General features: G+C 45.7%; 1 protein-coding gene across 3 annotated transcripts in view; it reads right to left on the bottom strand.

The window, feature by feature from the left end:
• AGGF1 (angiogenic factor with G-patch and FHA domains 1) overlaps window positions 1-8,263 on the bottom strand; it is a 42,540-nt gene extending 34,277 nt beyond the window's left edge. Inside the window, exons 1-5 of one of the 3 annotated variants that reach the window (XM_059725103.1) lie at window positions 7,922-8,260; window positions 6,553-6,738; window positions 3,480-3,582; window positions 1,064-1,269; window positions 386-532 (exon numbers count right to left, since the gene is read on the bottom strand). In XM_059725103.1, coding sequence (XP_059581086.1) covers window positions 386-532; window positions 1,064-1,269; window positions 3,480-3,582; window positions 6,553-6,636 — 540 coding nt within the window. In that variant the 5' untranslated portion in view covers window positions 6,637-6,738; window positions 7,922-8,260. Of the gene's footprint in view, window positions 1-385; window positions 533-1,063; window positions 1,270-3,479; window positions 3,583-6,552; window positions 6,739-7,921 lie in introns of all 3 variants that reach the window. The other 2 variants (XM_019482287.2, XM_006268183.4) reach the window with 2 other exon arrangements.
• Window positions 8,264-14,344: the final 6,081 nt, after the last annotated feature.

The following is a 14,344-nucleotide window of genomic DNA, read 5'->3' as shown; positions in this document are numbered from 1 at the left end:
AAATCAAGACAAATCAGTAATTTTCAATTTTCATATAAGAATTCTATTAAAAAAAATATTGAAAAGTGTGTTAGTTTCTAGATTAGAAATTAAAACAAGAACAATGTTACTCCAGATTTGTCCATCTTTTCAGAAATAAATTCACAGTTATTGATTTCTCAGTTCTCTCTACCATTATTTCTCAAGGTATTGACATGAAACAGAATCTCTGTAGGAAATAAACACTGGTTTCAGAGTTCATTTCTAAATTGATCACAGAAAAAACTGCAATGAGGTTATCAGTACTCATAAAATAATTTTAAAATTTTAAAATCAATTTGTTATATCATGCAAATGTAATAATCCACACACACAAATGTAAAAAAAAAATAAGCCATATATTTACTGAATTATAGTAGAATCCAGTGGTATGGTCATAATACAATCCCGTGTTTTCATCATAAATAAATCCAGTTTGTGATACAGCTGCCTCAGCAGCAGCTCTCAAGCTTTCTGCTAATGAACCTTCGGACACCAAAGTACCTTCAGATTCCTGAAATCAGGGAATAGGAAAAAAAAAAAATTTCTTCATAAACAAAGTTTCCACATTTAAAGAAATAATGCTCAGTATAAGGAACTTAACCCCCTCCATTCTCCCTCCCCCCAGAAAAACCAACCTAGTACCATAAAAGAGACATGGAGGATGCAAGTATTCTCCAAGAAAAACAGAACTGAAACCTGACTGCAGCTAAGTCAGTGGCAAAACTCAGAGACTTCAGTGGGGCCAGAATTTCATTCAAAGATTTTCAGTTTTTTTGCCATCAATTCAAAATAGTCCAAATCAATAAGCAAACAAAAGTTGCCATCTGCAACCCCTTTAGTCACATTCCTAAAGCCAGTACCTGTTTGGTGCTCAGTCAAAAAACTATCACCATTACACTTTAATGAAGGGCAGACTGGTATCGGCAGCTATTGCTATAACACACGAGTGAGAAATCTGTACAAAGCCTTCAGTACTAGAGCACTGTAAAAGTCATCTCATATGGCTAAACTGCACCTTCTAAATCAGCAACAGTTCTACTACCTGTGAATTCTGGATTACGTTTTCTCCACATACACATTCAGTATGTTCTGTGTTATCCACATCTGATTGAATGTCACCACATGCCTGTGGCTCATCTGCAGAATTGTGTGTTGGACCTTCACTCCCATGGTCATTCTCCACAGGTAGATCAGATGCATTATCTTGAGGCTCAACGTTGTTATAATAATTCTGATAATAATAATAATCTGCAGAAAAAAGTTTAAATGACAATTATCAAAGCAATATTTGACACAAAAATCAACCTAACAACCCTAAGGCATAATTTAAAACTTTATATGCACAAGTAATCCAATTGAAATCAATTATTTGGTAATACACACCACTTCGCATTTAACTTGCTTTTGTTAAACAAGTAACTCCAATATGCATATTGCTCCAATATGCATATGCAAGCGCTGAATTTTATGTATAATCATACTATTTATTTTTTCCTATTGTGGCAAGATCAGGGTCTCATTACATTATGCAGCATGCTGAGACATACAGACACAGGGTGGCTATCCTGAAAATCTATAGGAAACCTGGAAATCTAGAAGACAGACAGGACAAAAGAACCAGACAAACAACATGTATTTGGAGGATGAAGCAAGCAGAAAAGAAACAAAACTGGCTGGGTATTTGACCAGTCATATAAAGTCTGGTCAACTGACTAGCCAAATATCAGTCAAAAATTGTAAAAAATTGCCAAAATTGCAAAAAATGGTCAACTGACAATATTTGACCAGTCAATGGACCAGCTTGCCAACCCCAGAATGAAAGAAACAGCTCCGAGTCATCAATTCTACTCCCCTGCTAGTGTTTGTCAGAACTTTATCAAACTCCATCTTAAAAACAAAAAGAAACATTCTCACCCCACCCCCGTTCCTACTGAAAGGCTCTTCCAGAACTTTAGAAATTAGAAGGTTCTTAGCCATCGGTGGAGTAGTCTTGGCTTATTCATGGCCAGTTTATATCCATCTGTTCTTCAGTCAACATCGAAACTGTTTAAACAGCTTACTCTTCTTCCTCCTTGGGGTTGAATTTCTACCCCAACATATATATAAACAATTCTATCCCATTCTCTGATTTTGTTTTGTCAGACCAAACCAGTCCACTTCTGTGAATCTCCTCTGTAGGGTACACTTCCCATTTCTCCAATCACTCTAGGAGCCTCTCTATACCTACTTCAGATATTTATGGAATTACTCTCTTGAATAAGAGTAATCAGAATTGTATACAATAATCCAGATAAACTCTCACCATTGCCTTTCACACCGACAGTAATTAATTCCCTAGCCCATTAGGAAAGACAACTCTTGATATATCCTAGGCTAACATTTTTTTTTCCATGGCCTTCAGTCTCACTGTTACCCCAGTCAACCTGTAACTAATATAAGCAGTTTTTTTTTTCCTCTTCTGTCATTTCCAGTTGGTAAGCTCCTAGCTTATAGCAGAAACAGTCCTTACGCATGTGATGTTGCCCTCTGAGTTTCAACACATTTCTGCAATTTATCCAGTTCTTCCTGTACGATACTTCAGTGCTGCTCTGCATTATCACTGCCTTCCAACTTTGTGCTACTAGCAAGATTCACAAGCATCCCCTCCTTAACCATTTCCTGGCTTCACTACTAGTTGTGTGTGACATTTTATCAAATGTTTTACTGAAGTCCAAATAAACTAGACCTATTGAAATTTTGCTTGTTTGGAAAAATCTATTCTCTTATCAAAGAAAGATATCAGGTCAGCATGGTAAGATTTACCTCGGTAGTCCCTGTTGCATTTTATCCCATTTTTCCTTCTACTTCTATCTCTTTAATTATGCTTTCCTTCAAAAAGTACACATCATAGCTCAATACTTACCTAATCAACACCAGATAGTAGCAAAGGCTGATTTAAAAAAGAATTTAGAAGAAGATAGCAATTTTTCAATTTTAGGTGTAGTTTTACACATGAATAGAGGGTAGCATGAAAAAAACCCTAGATACCAGAAGAAGCAGACAGAGGCATAACTGGCTACTTGAGCAGATGGGTGACAGCCATGTCAACAATGATGGCTGGGCCAGCAGCATGGCTGCTAGTATTTTTTGCATGCCCCTTCAGGTTCACAGCTGGTGCTTCTTGCCCCCTCTTCATTGGGCTTCTGTAAGCAGGCCATCAAATCAACATTAATAGTAGCATAAAGTCAGGAATCAATTGCCTGATGTATTAAATGATTTGAAAGATGTATTATACCTGAAAAGGCCTTAGAAGTGATGACAAGTTGGTTTGTTTTATTCAGCACAGAAGATAAGCCACATACACATAAAATATACTTCAAGTTAATAAGAAATGGGAAATAATGATATATTACCATGTCTAAAGTAACTGATTTAGGAATTAAAGGATCTGTTTCTTAAGGGCAATCTCCACTGTCTACCTGATTCTGACCAAGCAGCATGATCTTCTGTCTGTACTTCTACACTAGATGTACCCTTCTCTCTTTTCTTCTTATCATGGATTTCCTTACTGAGCTCTTCAACCTGCAAAAAAACAGTATATTATACTATTATCAAATCCATCCCAGTCATAATTACCTACCTTAAAGAACCTCACTGCCCTCTTTCTTTGTAGAAACTGGAGAGAAATAAATATTTAAGTATTTAATAGCTATTGGTACTGATCTCTGTTTCTTGAGACTCACACTAACAGATATCAAAACGAGAGATCATTCTTTTTCTTGTACAGTTACACTAGTTCAAGGTGTACAAGTGTACCCTGAAGTGATACACCTAGGCACAAATAACCCAACTATACCTACATTATGATGGGCTCTACATTAGCTGATACCACACAAGAAAGATCTGGGAGTCATTGTAGACAGCTCAGAGCTCAGCAGCCAAACAAAATATTAGGGGTTATTAAGAAGGGAATTGTTAACAAACCTGAAAATATCATCATGCCCCTTTATGAATACATGGTGCATCCACACCTTGAATACTGTACTTGGTTCTGGTCCCCACACCTCAAAAAGGATACAGAAGAACTAGAGAAGGTACACAGAAGGGCAATGAAGATGTTTAATGGATTGGAGGGGCTTCCATATGAAGAGAGATTAAAGAGGCCTATTTGGTTTAGAAAAGAGACATTTGAGGCAGACCACGATGAGGGTTCACAAAATACTAAATGGCGAAGAGAAAGTAAATAGGGATTTATTATTTCCTCTCTCTTACAAGAATTAGGGGTCACAAAAAGAAACTAGTAGGTAGTATGTTCAAAGCTAACAAAAGAAAGTTCTTTTTCACAGAGTTTTTAATTAAAGTGTGGAACTCATTGTCACCAGATGTTGTGGAAGCTGACAGTTTAGCCAGATTCAAAAAGGGATTGGACAAATTATGGGAGAAAAGGGGCATCAGTAGCTATTGAGCACTGGAGTTAGAGATACAACCTCTGAATCATAACTTCCTGTCTTAAAAGTTGGAGGCTGCAAGTGAGAGAGGAACAATGGAAAAAACCTGGTCATGCCCAGTTCACCCTTCCTTCCATCATTCACACTCTACCACTGTATGACACAAGGATATACTGGGCAAGATGGACCTATGGTCTGGCCCAGTAAATGGCAGTTCTTATGTTCTAGAAAATGTTAATGATCTAAATTAAAAAAACCCAACAAAACATTCAAACAACCACCTTTCATGTGCTTTATCACCCTAATAATATTAAATTTTTTAGCATGCCATAAAAAATGCAGAGGCATAAGACTGCTATAATGTATACTGCACACATTTTTATTGAGCAATCTTCTTTTTTTCCCTTCACTTTTCTTTGTTTTTTAATTCATTCCCTTCCCTGGATCTCTTTTTCTTCTTGAATAATCTCATAAACCAAGCTTGTGACTCTGGAAACGTTACAAAATTTGCTCAGGACTGATGAATGCAAAAAGCTGGAGCTAAGTGCCTACACTGGACTTTCAACCTAAGGGCATGAACACACCACGCTTAGAATGGTTTGAACACGAGGCAGACAGACATACGAGCCTGTCAAACCAGTTTAAATCCACCTAGAACAGTTCAAAAGTATACTCGGACAAATCAAGTACTATTTTGAATTGGTTCACTGTGGACCATTTCAGTGCTATGTGTGGACAGCAGATGTTCTGTGGCGTGGGTCTAGCCAGTTCAATAAAAGCTGTGGGTGCCTATACAAGGGCTGGGAGGCTGCTCTGATGTGTTGCAATTACAGCACATTGCATCTGCTGGAGCGTGGGAATTACCACACTCCTACCAGCCTCCATATCTTGTGTATCAGCATCCCCATGCTTCAAAATGACAGCAGGGGCTCTTTAACTAAAGCTCACTTGACAAGCTTTAGATAAAGTGCCCCTGTTGTCATTTTGAAGCGTGGGGACACTGATACATAAGACTCTGCAAGCACTTTAATAAGAGCAGGTCTTGGAACCACTCTAATTAAAGTGCTCCCTCTCTCCCCCCTACTCCTGGAGCAGGTGTAAAAATGCCTTGTGTTTCTACTCCCTACTCAACTGATCACAGCCCATCATCAAGCCCTGCCAGATCCTGGGAACCAAAAAGTGTAGGTCCCACAATTTCCCATACCCCAAGGCAGGAAAGCACACTGCAGACTTAGGTTATTTGCAAACTAATGAAGTTGGTTGAACTCATGCTGAGTAGGAGTACACCAAGAAATATTTTTGGGGCCGATACCAATGGCCAAATATTAACAAGCCGTATCCGCCGATACTGATCTGATTGCCGATATGCAGTCCAGCAGCTTGAAGAGCAGCATCCAATTGGTAAGTCTGTTGGGGAGGAGGGGGGCAGATTGAGGCCCCCTGAGGTGAGGGAGCGGGGCTGGGGCAGGCACTGCATAGCCAGGGTAGGGCAGGGGGCAGGATGGAGCCACAAGCAGCTCATCCAGGGAGGCACAGGGGAGCAGTTCCTGCCTCTGTGCACACCCCTCAGGGAGGCATGGGGAGTGCACGTGTCCTGTCCCATGTCGTCATCCCCCTCCAGCCCCCCCCCATATCTGCATGTGGGGTGAAGGCAGGCTGGAGCTGGGGGTAGTGCCAGGCTCGGGGGGGGAGGGTAGGCCAGGGCTACACTCAGGCTGGTTGGCAGCAGCACTTGGGAAGTTCGGGGGGGGGGGGTGGGCTACAACACATTCTGATGTGGCCACAGCTCACCCCTTAGCCCCCCCTTCCAGTACTGTTGCCACTTGCTCTGAGCGCACCTCTGGCCCAAACCACCTACCAGGTAGAGCCCACCACTGCTCCTGGCCTCAGTCCCGTGTGCAAAACCAGGGGGCACATGCCCCCCATATCTCCCCTGGAGGTGTGCGCAGCTGCAGCAGTTGCCCCCTTCCCATGCTCCCCCAGACAAGTTGCTTGCTGCTCCATTCCACACCCCTCCTGGCTGGGCAGCCCCAGCCCCACTCTCTCCCTCACCACGGGGACCTTGATCTGCACTCCCCATTCCCCTTCCCTCCAACAGACTTACCAGCCAGACACTGCTCTCCAAGCTGCTGGGCTGGCTGGTGCATACTGAGGCTGCACACATGCACACAGCATTTATTGGCAACATTATCGGCTACATCAGCCAAAAAAAGCTCATTGCTGATAATGTCAATTTTCCTTTCATTGGTGCCCATATGACATGGACAGATGTATCGGTGCACCTCTAATGCTGAGGAAACAAGAGAAAGCAGAAAAATAACAATGCTCCCAGCCACAGGCCACCCACCTCATCGGACTCTGAAAACATGGATGCAAGTACTCCTCCCCACCCCCACGCTGCAAGACGTACTGGGCTGGATACTCACTCCCACCCCACCCCAGTATCAGAATCACAGCATATCACACAACTGTGGTCTGGTCCCAATCACTGACACTGTAACAGTTCAGCTGTGGTCTTCCCAAGTTCTTTGCCACAGAAAAAATGTTCTGCCACAGCGGTTCCCAAACTTTTCAGGTTCAAAGTACACACTGAAAAACACAAACTCCGAGGTTTTACTTGTTTTTTCTTTTTGGCTACAGAAAAGTAAAGAACAATTCTTCTGTTGCACTCGATATTTTTCTGTAGTCAAAGAAAGGTGCCTCGAGTCTAGAAAGGCTGAGAGCCACTGACCCAGACCTTCATGCTTCCCAGGAAGGGCGGGAGGGGTTGCCAGGTGTTGCAGGGAGGGCTGTGTACCCCCTGGATGTGGTACCTGGTGGGGGGCTGTAGTTCTGGAGGTCCCAAGATCTCAGGAGCTTTTCATCCCCTGCCTTGAAATGCATGCTGTTAATTTCACCTCCCAGCTAGATCCCTGCACTCTGGGGTGTGGAGAGGGGAAAGCAAGCCACACAGGGCACCCCGCCACAGAGGGGAAGGAAGGAAGAAACTTGACAACTGTCATTTACTGCTTCAGACCACAGGCTCCTCTTGCCCAGTCTCCTACTTCACAGGGGCAGACAGCAGGTGCTGAAAGGCAGTAAACTGAATGAGACCAGCCCCCTGTCAGTACTCAAGGTCTAGGAAGGTGGTTCTCACCCCTGCAGGAGGAGGCCAGGCTGGAACCCCCTCCGCTGCCCCCCCCACCCCACAGGGGCCAGCAGCCGGGAGAGGGGTGTCCAGCCCAGCAAGGCAACTAATGGCAACGCTTTCAGGGCAAGGGCTGAAAAGCCACCGAGACCCCGGGAGCCGCCAGAGCTGCTTCCCCCCCGGGAAGCACGAGCAGAGGTCACCGCCCCCGCCCCCAACACCGGCAGGGGCCGGTCGTACCCCGACCCTGACTGGCCCCCGCAAAAGCCGCGGTCGCCCCGGGCGCTGCCACGGGGGTTGGACCCCACAGACCGGGCAGGAGCCCCCCGCAGGGGCCGGGCGGTACCTGCGCGCGCAGCGCGGCGTTGCTGTCCTGCTCCTCGCGGTGTAGCCGCTCGGTCTGACACAGCAGCCGCTGCACCTGCTCCAGGCGGCGGTGGCAGGCGCCCAGCTCCGCCTCCAGCGCCGCCACCTTCTCCTGCAGCGCCCGCAGCTCCGCGCCCGGCTCGCCCATGCCCGCGGGGCCCTCAGCGGCGCGGCCGGGCGCAGGACCCCAAGCGGCCGCGGCCCGGCCCCGCGCCCCCGGCCATTCCGCCCCGCCCTCGAGCGACCGCGCGCCAACAGAGCTGTCTGGAAGAGGCCGGAGAAGACAGAGGCGCAACTCGGAAGCAGTCCCGGGGCCGCCGGAAACTACCCCTGACATCGGGCAGGGCACGCGGGCGCCGCGCGCATGCGCCGCAGCCTGGCTGGGCGGGAGAACGTGGGAGCCGCGCGCAGCCCCGCCCCCGCGGGGAGGGCTGTCGGAGAAGAGCGGGGGAGGAAGGAGTAGAGCTTCACCAGGGAGTGGCCCACGCAGATGCAGCCCTCACGTGACCCCCCAAACCCGTGCCTGAGACCTCCCCCCGCCCCCCGGGAAACCAGGGGAGACAAGGGCACTGTAGTGGCCAGGGCAGGAGGGACGTTGTTGCAGTACACCTGAGATCCAAGGCAGGGAACTGTGCTTCCGACTGCAGCAAAAGGCCAGACTGCCGCCTTCCCCCCATCCCTACGGGTCTGGTTGTCAACGGGATGGAAGTCCTGTCTGCTCCCAGCTGTGGTGATAGGTCTGACCCTGCAAGGATCAAGCCTCCCAGCCTTTGGCTGCACCCAACACCCACTGGTTCCTCCCGAGGCTGCAAGGAGACACAGCCTTCATGTCACCATAAGAATAGGGTGGTAGCCACTTGAGTGAATAGAGGCTTCTTACAGGGGTTTAGGTTGTAGCCGTGTTGGTCTAAGGACATAGGCAGACAAGGTTCCTTGGGTGAATTTGATATCTTTTATTAGACCAACCCAAATGGTTGGAGAATAGTTATTAAGCAAGCTTTTGGGTTCAAAAACCCTTTGTCAGGCTAAGGAAGCTGCAGCAGTTGCTGCCTGCTCTTCCTGGATGGAATGACAAGTAAAGAAGCCAGGGGCTGGGCTGGGGAGTCAGTTGCCAGGCAGATTGTAATGTATCAAAAATCCAATGTCTATGTTTAGTCCCTGATCTCTAGTATCCAGCAGGTTGATGAAGTCTGGAGCTCATAGGCTCGTCTCTGGGAAGTGTTGTGTAAGTTTCCCTTGAGGATCAGGACTGAGAGATTGGAGAGAGAGTGGCCCTTCTGTGAGAAATGTGCCCCCACCGATAATTGGGTGTTTCTGTCTTTGATGAATTTCCGGTGTGCGTTCATTCTGGTGCGCAGTTGTTGTCTGGTCTCTCCTACATATTTTCCATCAGGGCATTTGGTGCATTGGATGAGGTATACTACATTCCTGGAGGTGCAGCTGTAAGATCCTGGGATGCTGATGGCTCTGTTGTGGGGTGTAGTAATAGTGGAGGTGGTGGAGATGTGGGGGCAGGTTTTGCATTTCTTGTCCTGGCACGGTCTGGATCCTTTTGGTGTGTTCTGGGGTTGAGGAAGTTTGCTTCTGGTGATGAGGTTGGCGAGGTTTGGTGCTTGTCTGAAGGCTAGGATGGATGGCTCTGGGAAGATCTTTTTAAGAATAGGGTTTTTTCTAATATGGGTCGCAATTTTTTGAGGATTTTCCGTACAGGTTCAAGGGATGGGTGATAGGTCATAACCAGCGGTGTGTGATTTGTGGGTGTTTTTCTTCTGTACTGCAGCAGTTCGTCATGTGGTATCCAGGTGGCTCTTTCAAACGTGCGATCTACCTCTCTGGAGGAGTGTCCTTGCTGGGTGAAAGCCTTTTTAAGATTGGTGAGGTGGCAATCCCGGGTGTTCTCTTCAGTACAGATGCGGTGGTATCTTAGGGCTTGGCTGTATATCACAGCTTTTTTGGTGTGTTTCGGGTGATTGCTGGTTCTGTGCAGATATGTGTGCGGGCTGGGGGCGATCCGGGCCCGTCTTTGCACACGCAGGCTGTGGCCAGCAGCCCGGGCACGTGGGGTCGGAGAAGACCGGGGGTGAGCTAGAATTAGTCACGGATGCGTAGTGGTTGATTTAAAGATTGTTTACTTACACCAAAGATGGTCGTGGTGTAGGCTGGACAGTTTCCAGGTACAGCTCCGCTTAAATCCTCGTTAGAGGACTACGACAAATTCGTTCTTTTCCCCGGAGTTGTTGAAGCTCCGTGGGTTCGGTAGTTTCTCGTACAGGAAGGGATACGTCTAGGAATCTATCGGCGACGGGGAGAGGCTAGAGGCTGTTCAGGCCTCTATTGCCTTTTATGAAATGCGTTGGGTCCGTAAGGATCCGCAGCGCTTAGAGATCTTCACACAAGGCAAAGGTTTTCTTTCTTTCTCTCACTCCGACTTGGGCAGAAACCACCCAAGCTCTTATACGGCTAGCAAGCCAATCGCTAGCCGCCACGTGTGCATATGTTAGAACCGGCCAATAATATGGCACGAATTCTCATACAAATGGCGGGAACTCCTTGCACCGTGCATTTCTTAGATGCAAAAGAAATGCACCATGCAAAGAAAGCTTCAAATTGGCGGGAAATTCTCCGTTGCACCGGGGTTCTCTTCTGCAGCAGAAAACACCGTGCAAAGAAGCTGTAATTTAGCGGGAAAATAATTTAGCAGTGCCGAAGCGCACACAAACAAAAAATCACAACTTTGGGTTGTGACAATATGTATGTTGGTCTGTGGGTTTCTTGTATACTGTGGTCTGTATTTTACCCTTCTGGATACTGATCCTTGCGTCTAAAAAGGGGATGTTGGTGTTGGAGTATTCTAAAGAAAGTCGGATGGAGGGATGGTGATTGTTGAATTTCTGGTGGAACTCAATTAGAGATTCCAGGTGACTCATAAAAAGGTTGGCATACTGTGGGGCCATTTTAGTGCCCATAGCTGTTCCCATCATCTGGAGGAAGTGTTGATTATTAAAAGTTAAATTGTTGTGTGTGAGGATGAAGTGTATAAGCTCAGTGATATCTTTGGGTCTGTATTCTAGGTTGTAATCTTGTTCCTGTAGATATGTAAGGCACGATGGTGTGGGATGTTGGTGGTAGCCCTTTGTTGCACCACAAATACCTTAATTTTGTGACAGCAACGACCCTAGCCATCATTTGTGCCACTTTTTTGTAGCCAACATCTGTTCACTTATGGCAGGAGAATGCCTGTGGCTGCCCACATTCTCCAGCTGCCCTGGGCAGGAGCTCCAGGAACTTAAGGGCCTGGTCTTGCGAGACAGCGGCTCTAGCTGCCTCATCCCAACATAGGCACGTGGCTGCAAATCAGGGTTTCCTGCTTGCGTATGCATGCTCCTGAGTTGGGGCACAGTGATGATAACCTGTGCTGCAGTAATCTGCAGGGGATTCCCAGGGTGTGTGTCTGCAAGAAGTGGGGAATTCCCATACTGGTTTCTTCTGTGCTTGCAACCCATGCCCTGATACTAGGTGTGTATTCATTACTACAGCCCATAGTTTGCAAGTGCAGGGGGGGAACCCTATGAGAATTCTCTATGCTGGTGGTGGGGGAAGTTGCCCATAGCACACTGCCCTCACAGGGGGCGGGGGGGAGTGTCTGCCAGCATGGAGGGGACAGCCCTATGGGAGTTCTCCCCTTCACCTGGAGCAGAATCCCTTGCAGGTAGATTCTCCTGTGCCCTGACACAGCAGGTGTGTCTGCAACTGGGAGGTTTCCCTTGGGTTGAAGACATGTGCTGTAACTTGCGGGCCAGCACCTAGAGCTGTTTTCATGCAGGATTAGGCCCCTGAAACTCCAGGAGCAGCCGGGGCTTGATCCTATGGGACAACAATCCCAGCAATGTCTGTAGACATCAGTGAAGTGGATCAGTTGTGCCGGCGTGTGTTGTGGCATAGATGATCGTATTCCAAAAATGACTTCTGTTTTCAGCCTCAGGGAAGTGGAACAACAACAAGAACTTGACATCTGTAGCAACAGGAAGGGGCAAGGAATAAACAAACCCTTCCCAGTCCCACGTGGCAGTTAGCAAAGCTCAGAAACATGGGAAAATCAAACCTTCACCCTGAACTGGGAACCACAAACACCCTAACTGGAGCCAGGACTCCCCTTTCTGTTATCCTGTCACTTCCATAAATCTGTTCCCACTTTTAAATCCTGTTTCATAACCAAGCTGGTTGTGGAACTTGCTTCATTTTCCAGTTTCTATCTGCTCTGGGCTGCTGAGCTCTTCTTACCTCCAAACCATGGGTACATCCAGGTGGGGAGCTCCTGAGCTTCCAAGGTTTGCTCTTCACAGCACACTCCAGGCATCATTCCAACATTGGTTCTATTGACCAATGCTTATCCAGCTTCTTGAAATTTGCAATTAAGGAGAGTCCACAACTTTCCTAGGCAGTCTATTCCATTGTCTCACTGTTCTAACAGTGAAGTTTTTCCTGATCTTCAGTGTAGAACTACTTTGCTGCAATTTCAAGTCCTTGCTTAGCATCGTACTAAACTTTATGGTAGCTCTTCAGATTTTTTAAATGTTTCTACTAGCCTTCAACAGCTCTGTAGTTTATTTGTTTATTATTAAATGAATATGTGATTAGTCGCATCTGCATTATGATTGAAGGTTTTAGTGTAATACCCATGCATATTTTTTCACAACCAGTTTTCTTTAAGATTTGTGAATTTAGAGCATGACCTGACGACATAGTATGGTAGTAGATTTTTTTCAGAGCTTAAATAGAAACTACACTGCCTTGGAAGTACTGGGATTTTTTTTTGTCATAGTAAATGACAGCATTATTAGTATATTTGGTCCTTTAATTTACTTGCTCACTTTGTTTTGTGGTCCATAGGAAAACTGTTCCTCTCAAGTATTTCACATTTTGAAATCCTTGAAGTATCAGTTCTTCTGTTGAAGAACTGAAGTATCAATTCTTTGGATTTCAAGAGGTTGTCATTGCATACTGATCTGAATTTCCCCCCCAAAGCTTAACTGTACCAAACAGTAACGTATAATACCTTTCATCTCTGAAGAGAGCAATGACATGTAGCCATTAGCCAATTGTAAATCTACTTAAGCTTTGTCATTGCTGTGGGTTGGAAATGCTTCCCTCCAAGCTGTCCCTCTAGACCCATTAAATATAGTGTAGAAGTTACAAGGTGTTTCATACACAATTTACTTTTTAGGATCTGGACCTTTAAGAATAAACATGGTATAGGTTGCAGCTAACTCTTGATAAAATTGAGCAATAGAAACGCATTCAGTTTCCAAGTTAGACTTTCCATTTCTGACAGCAACAGCTTTGACATAAAGAAGTTGTCATCAAGTGTTCAGCCAATTATCAAAACTGATTTATCTCTTGTTGAAAAGAGTGGGGCGTCCTTCTTGAATCATGTGTTGAAACTTTCAGAAAACCCCAGAGCATGGTCTGTGAGTCCCATGAGGCACTTCTGAATGGGTCCTTCATTGTGTCAGGTATCACAGTATTAGCATAAGGAGGGCCTTCAAAAATATCATAGCCCGATATTTCCCCTTGTTCCTTAACCCTTTTCACATTTGCTTGGAGTGGCAAGCACCTCATCTGACCATGTCTGAGCATTTTGTGGAAATCTATGCTGAAGAATTCTTGAAATACGTGAAGGGCTTCAGTATTCCTTGGGATTGTATGTTTCCATGCAAATCCACTAGAGAAGATGACAGCTTCCCTGCAGGTATAATCGCTTATGACATGAATCACAGTGAATGGTTACAACCCATGGAATTCAGTGATCTTTTTAAATAAGGATTTGTGAATACCAGTCATGGCAGGTATATCAAAATACAACAATCCAGTTCTCAGCAGAAACTATTAAGTGTTCAATGGTTTCCTGAAGATGGGTCTGAACAAGAGCCATTTCTGCTCCTGTTCCATCTGGACATTCAATAATACTGAAGTTTTGGTTTTCAAAGTTTTTGTCACAGAATGAGAACTTTACAACCAACTGCTTCCCAACAGTCATCTGTGGTTTCACTTACAAAGAGAAACAATGGGTTTCCACAGCATTTGGTAGTTTTCTGAAGTCCATTCCTGTCCCTGGCCTGAATTGTCATTATATCTGCTTAGCAACTTGATTACACTTCAAAATATTTGGGTGTGGCAAAATGATGATAAAGTTGCAGCAGCTTGGCTGTAGGTGAACTTTGACTTTCACATTCTGGTGGGGACAGGATAAGTAAAGGTTTCCTTTTTAGAATCTTCAATATTATGGGGCTGTTCACTTCTCAGCATTACAAAAATGCATAATTTTGATCAGGGGTATCAAACATAACGACCCACAGAGACAGGTCGTCTGGCCTGCAACCTTGATGTGGGGGACCTTCTCGTG

The sequence above is a fragment of the Alligator mississippiensis genome, chromosome 3, assembly GCF_030867095.1.
Source record: "Alligator mississippiensis isolate rAllMis1 chromosome 3, rAllMis1, whole genome shotgun sequence".
Classification (NCBI taxonomy): domain Eukaryota; kingdom Metazoa; phylum Chordata; order Crocodylia; family Alligatoridae; genus Alligator; species Alligator mississippiensis.
The sequence above is the reverse complement of the archived record's forward strand: the minus strand, read 5'-3'. Positions and strand labels throughout refer to the sequence as shown.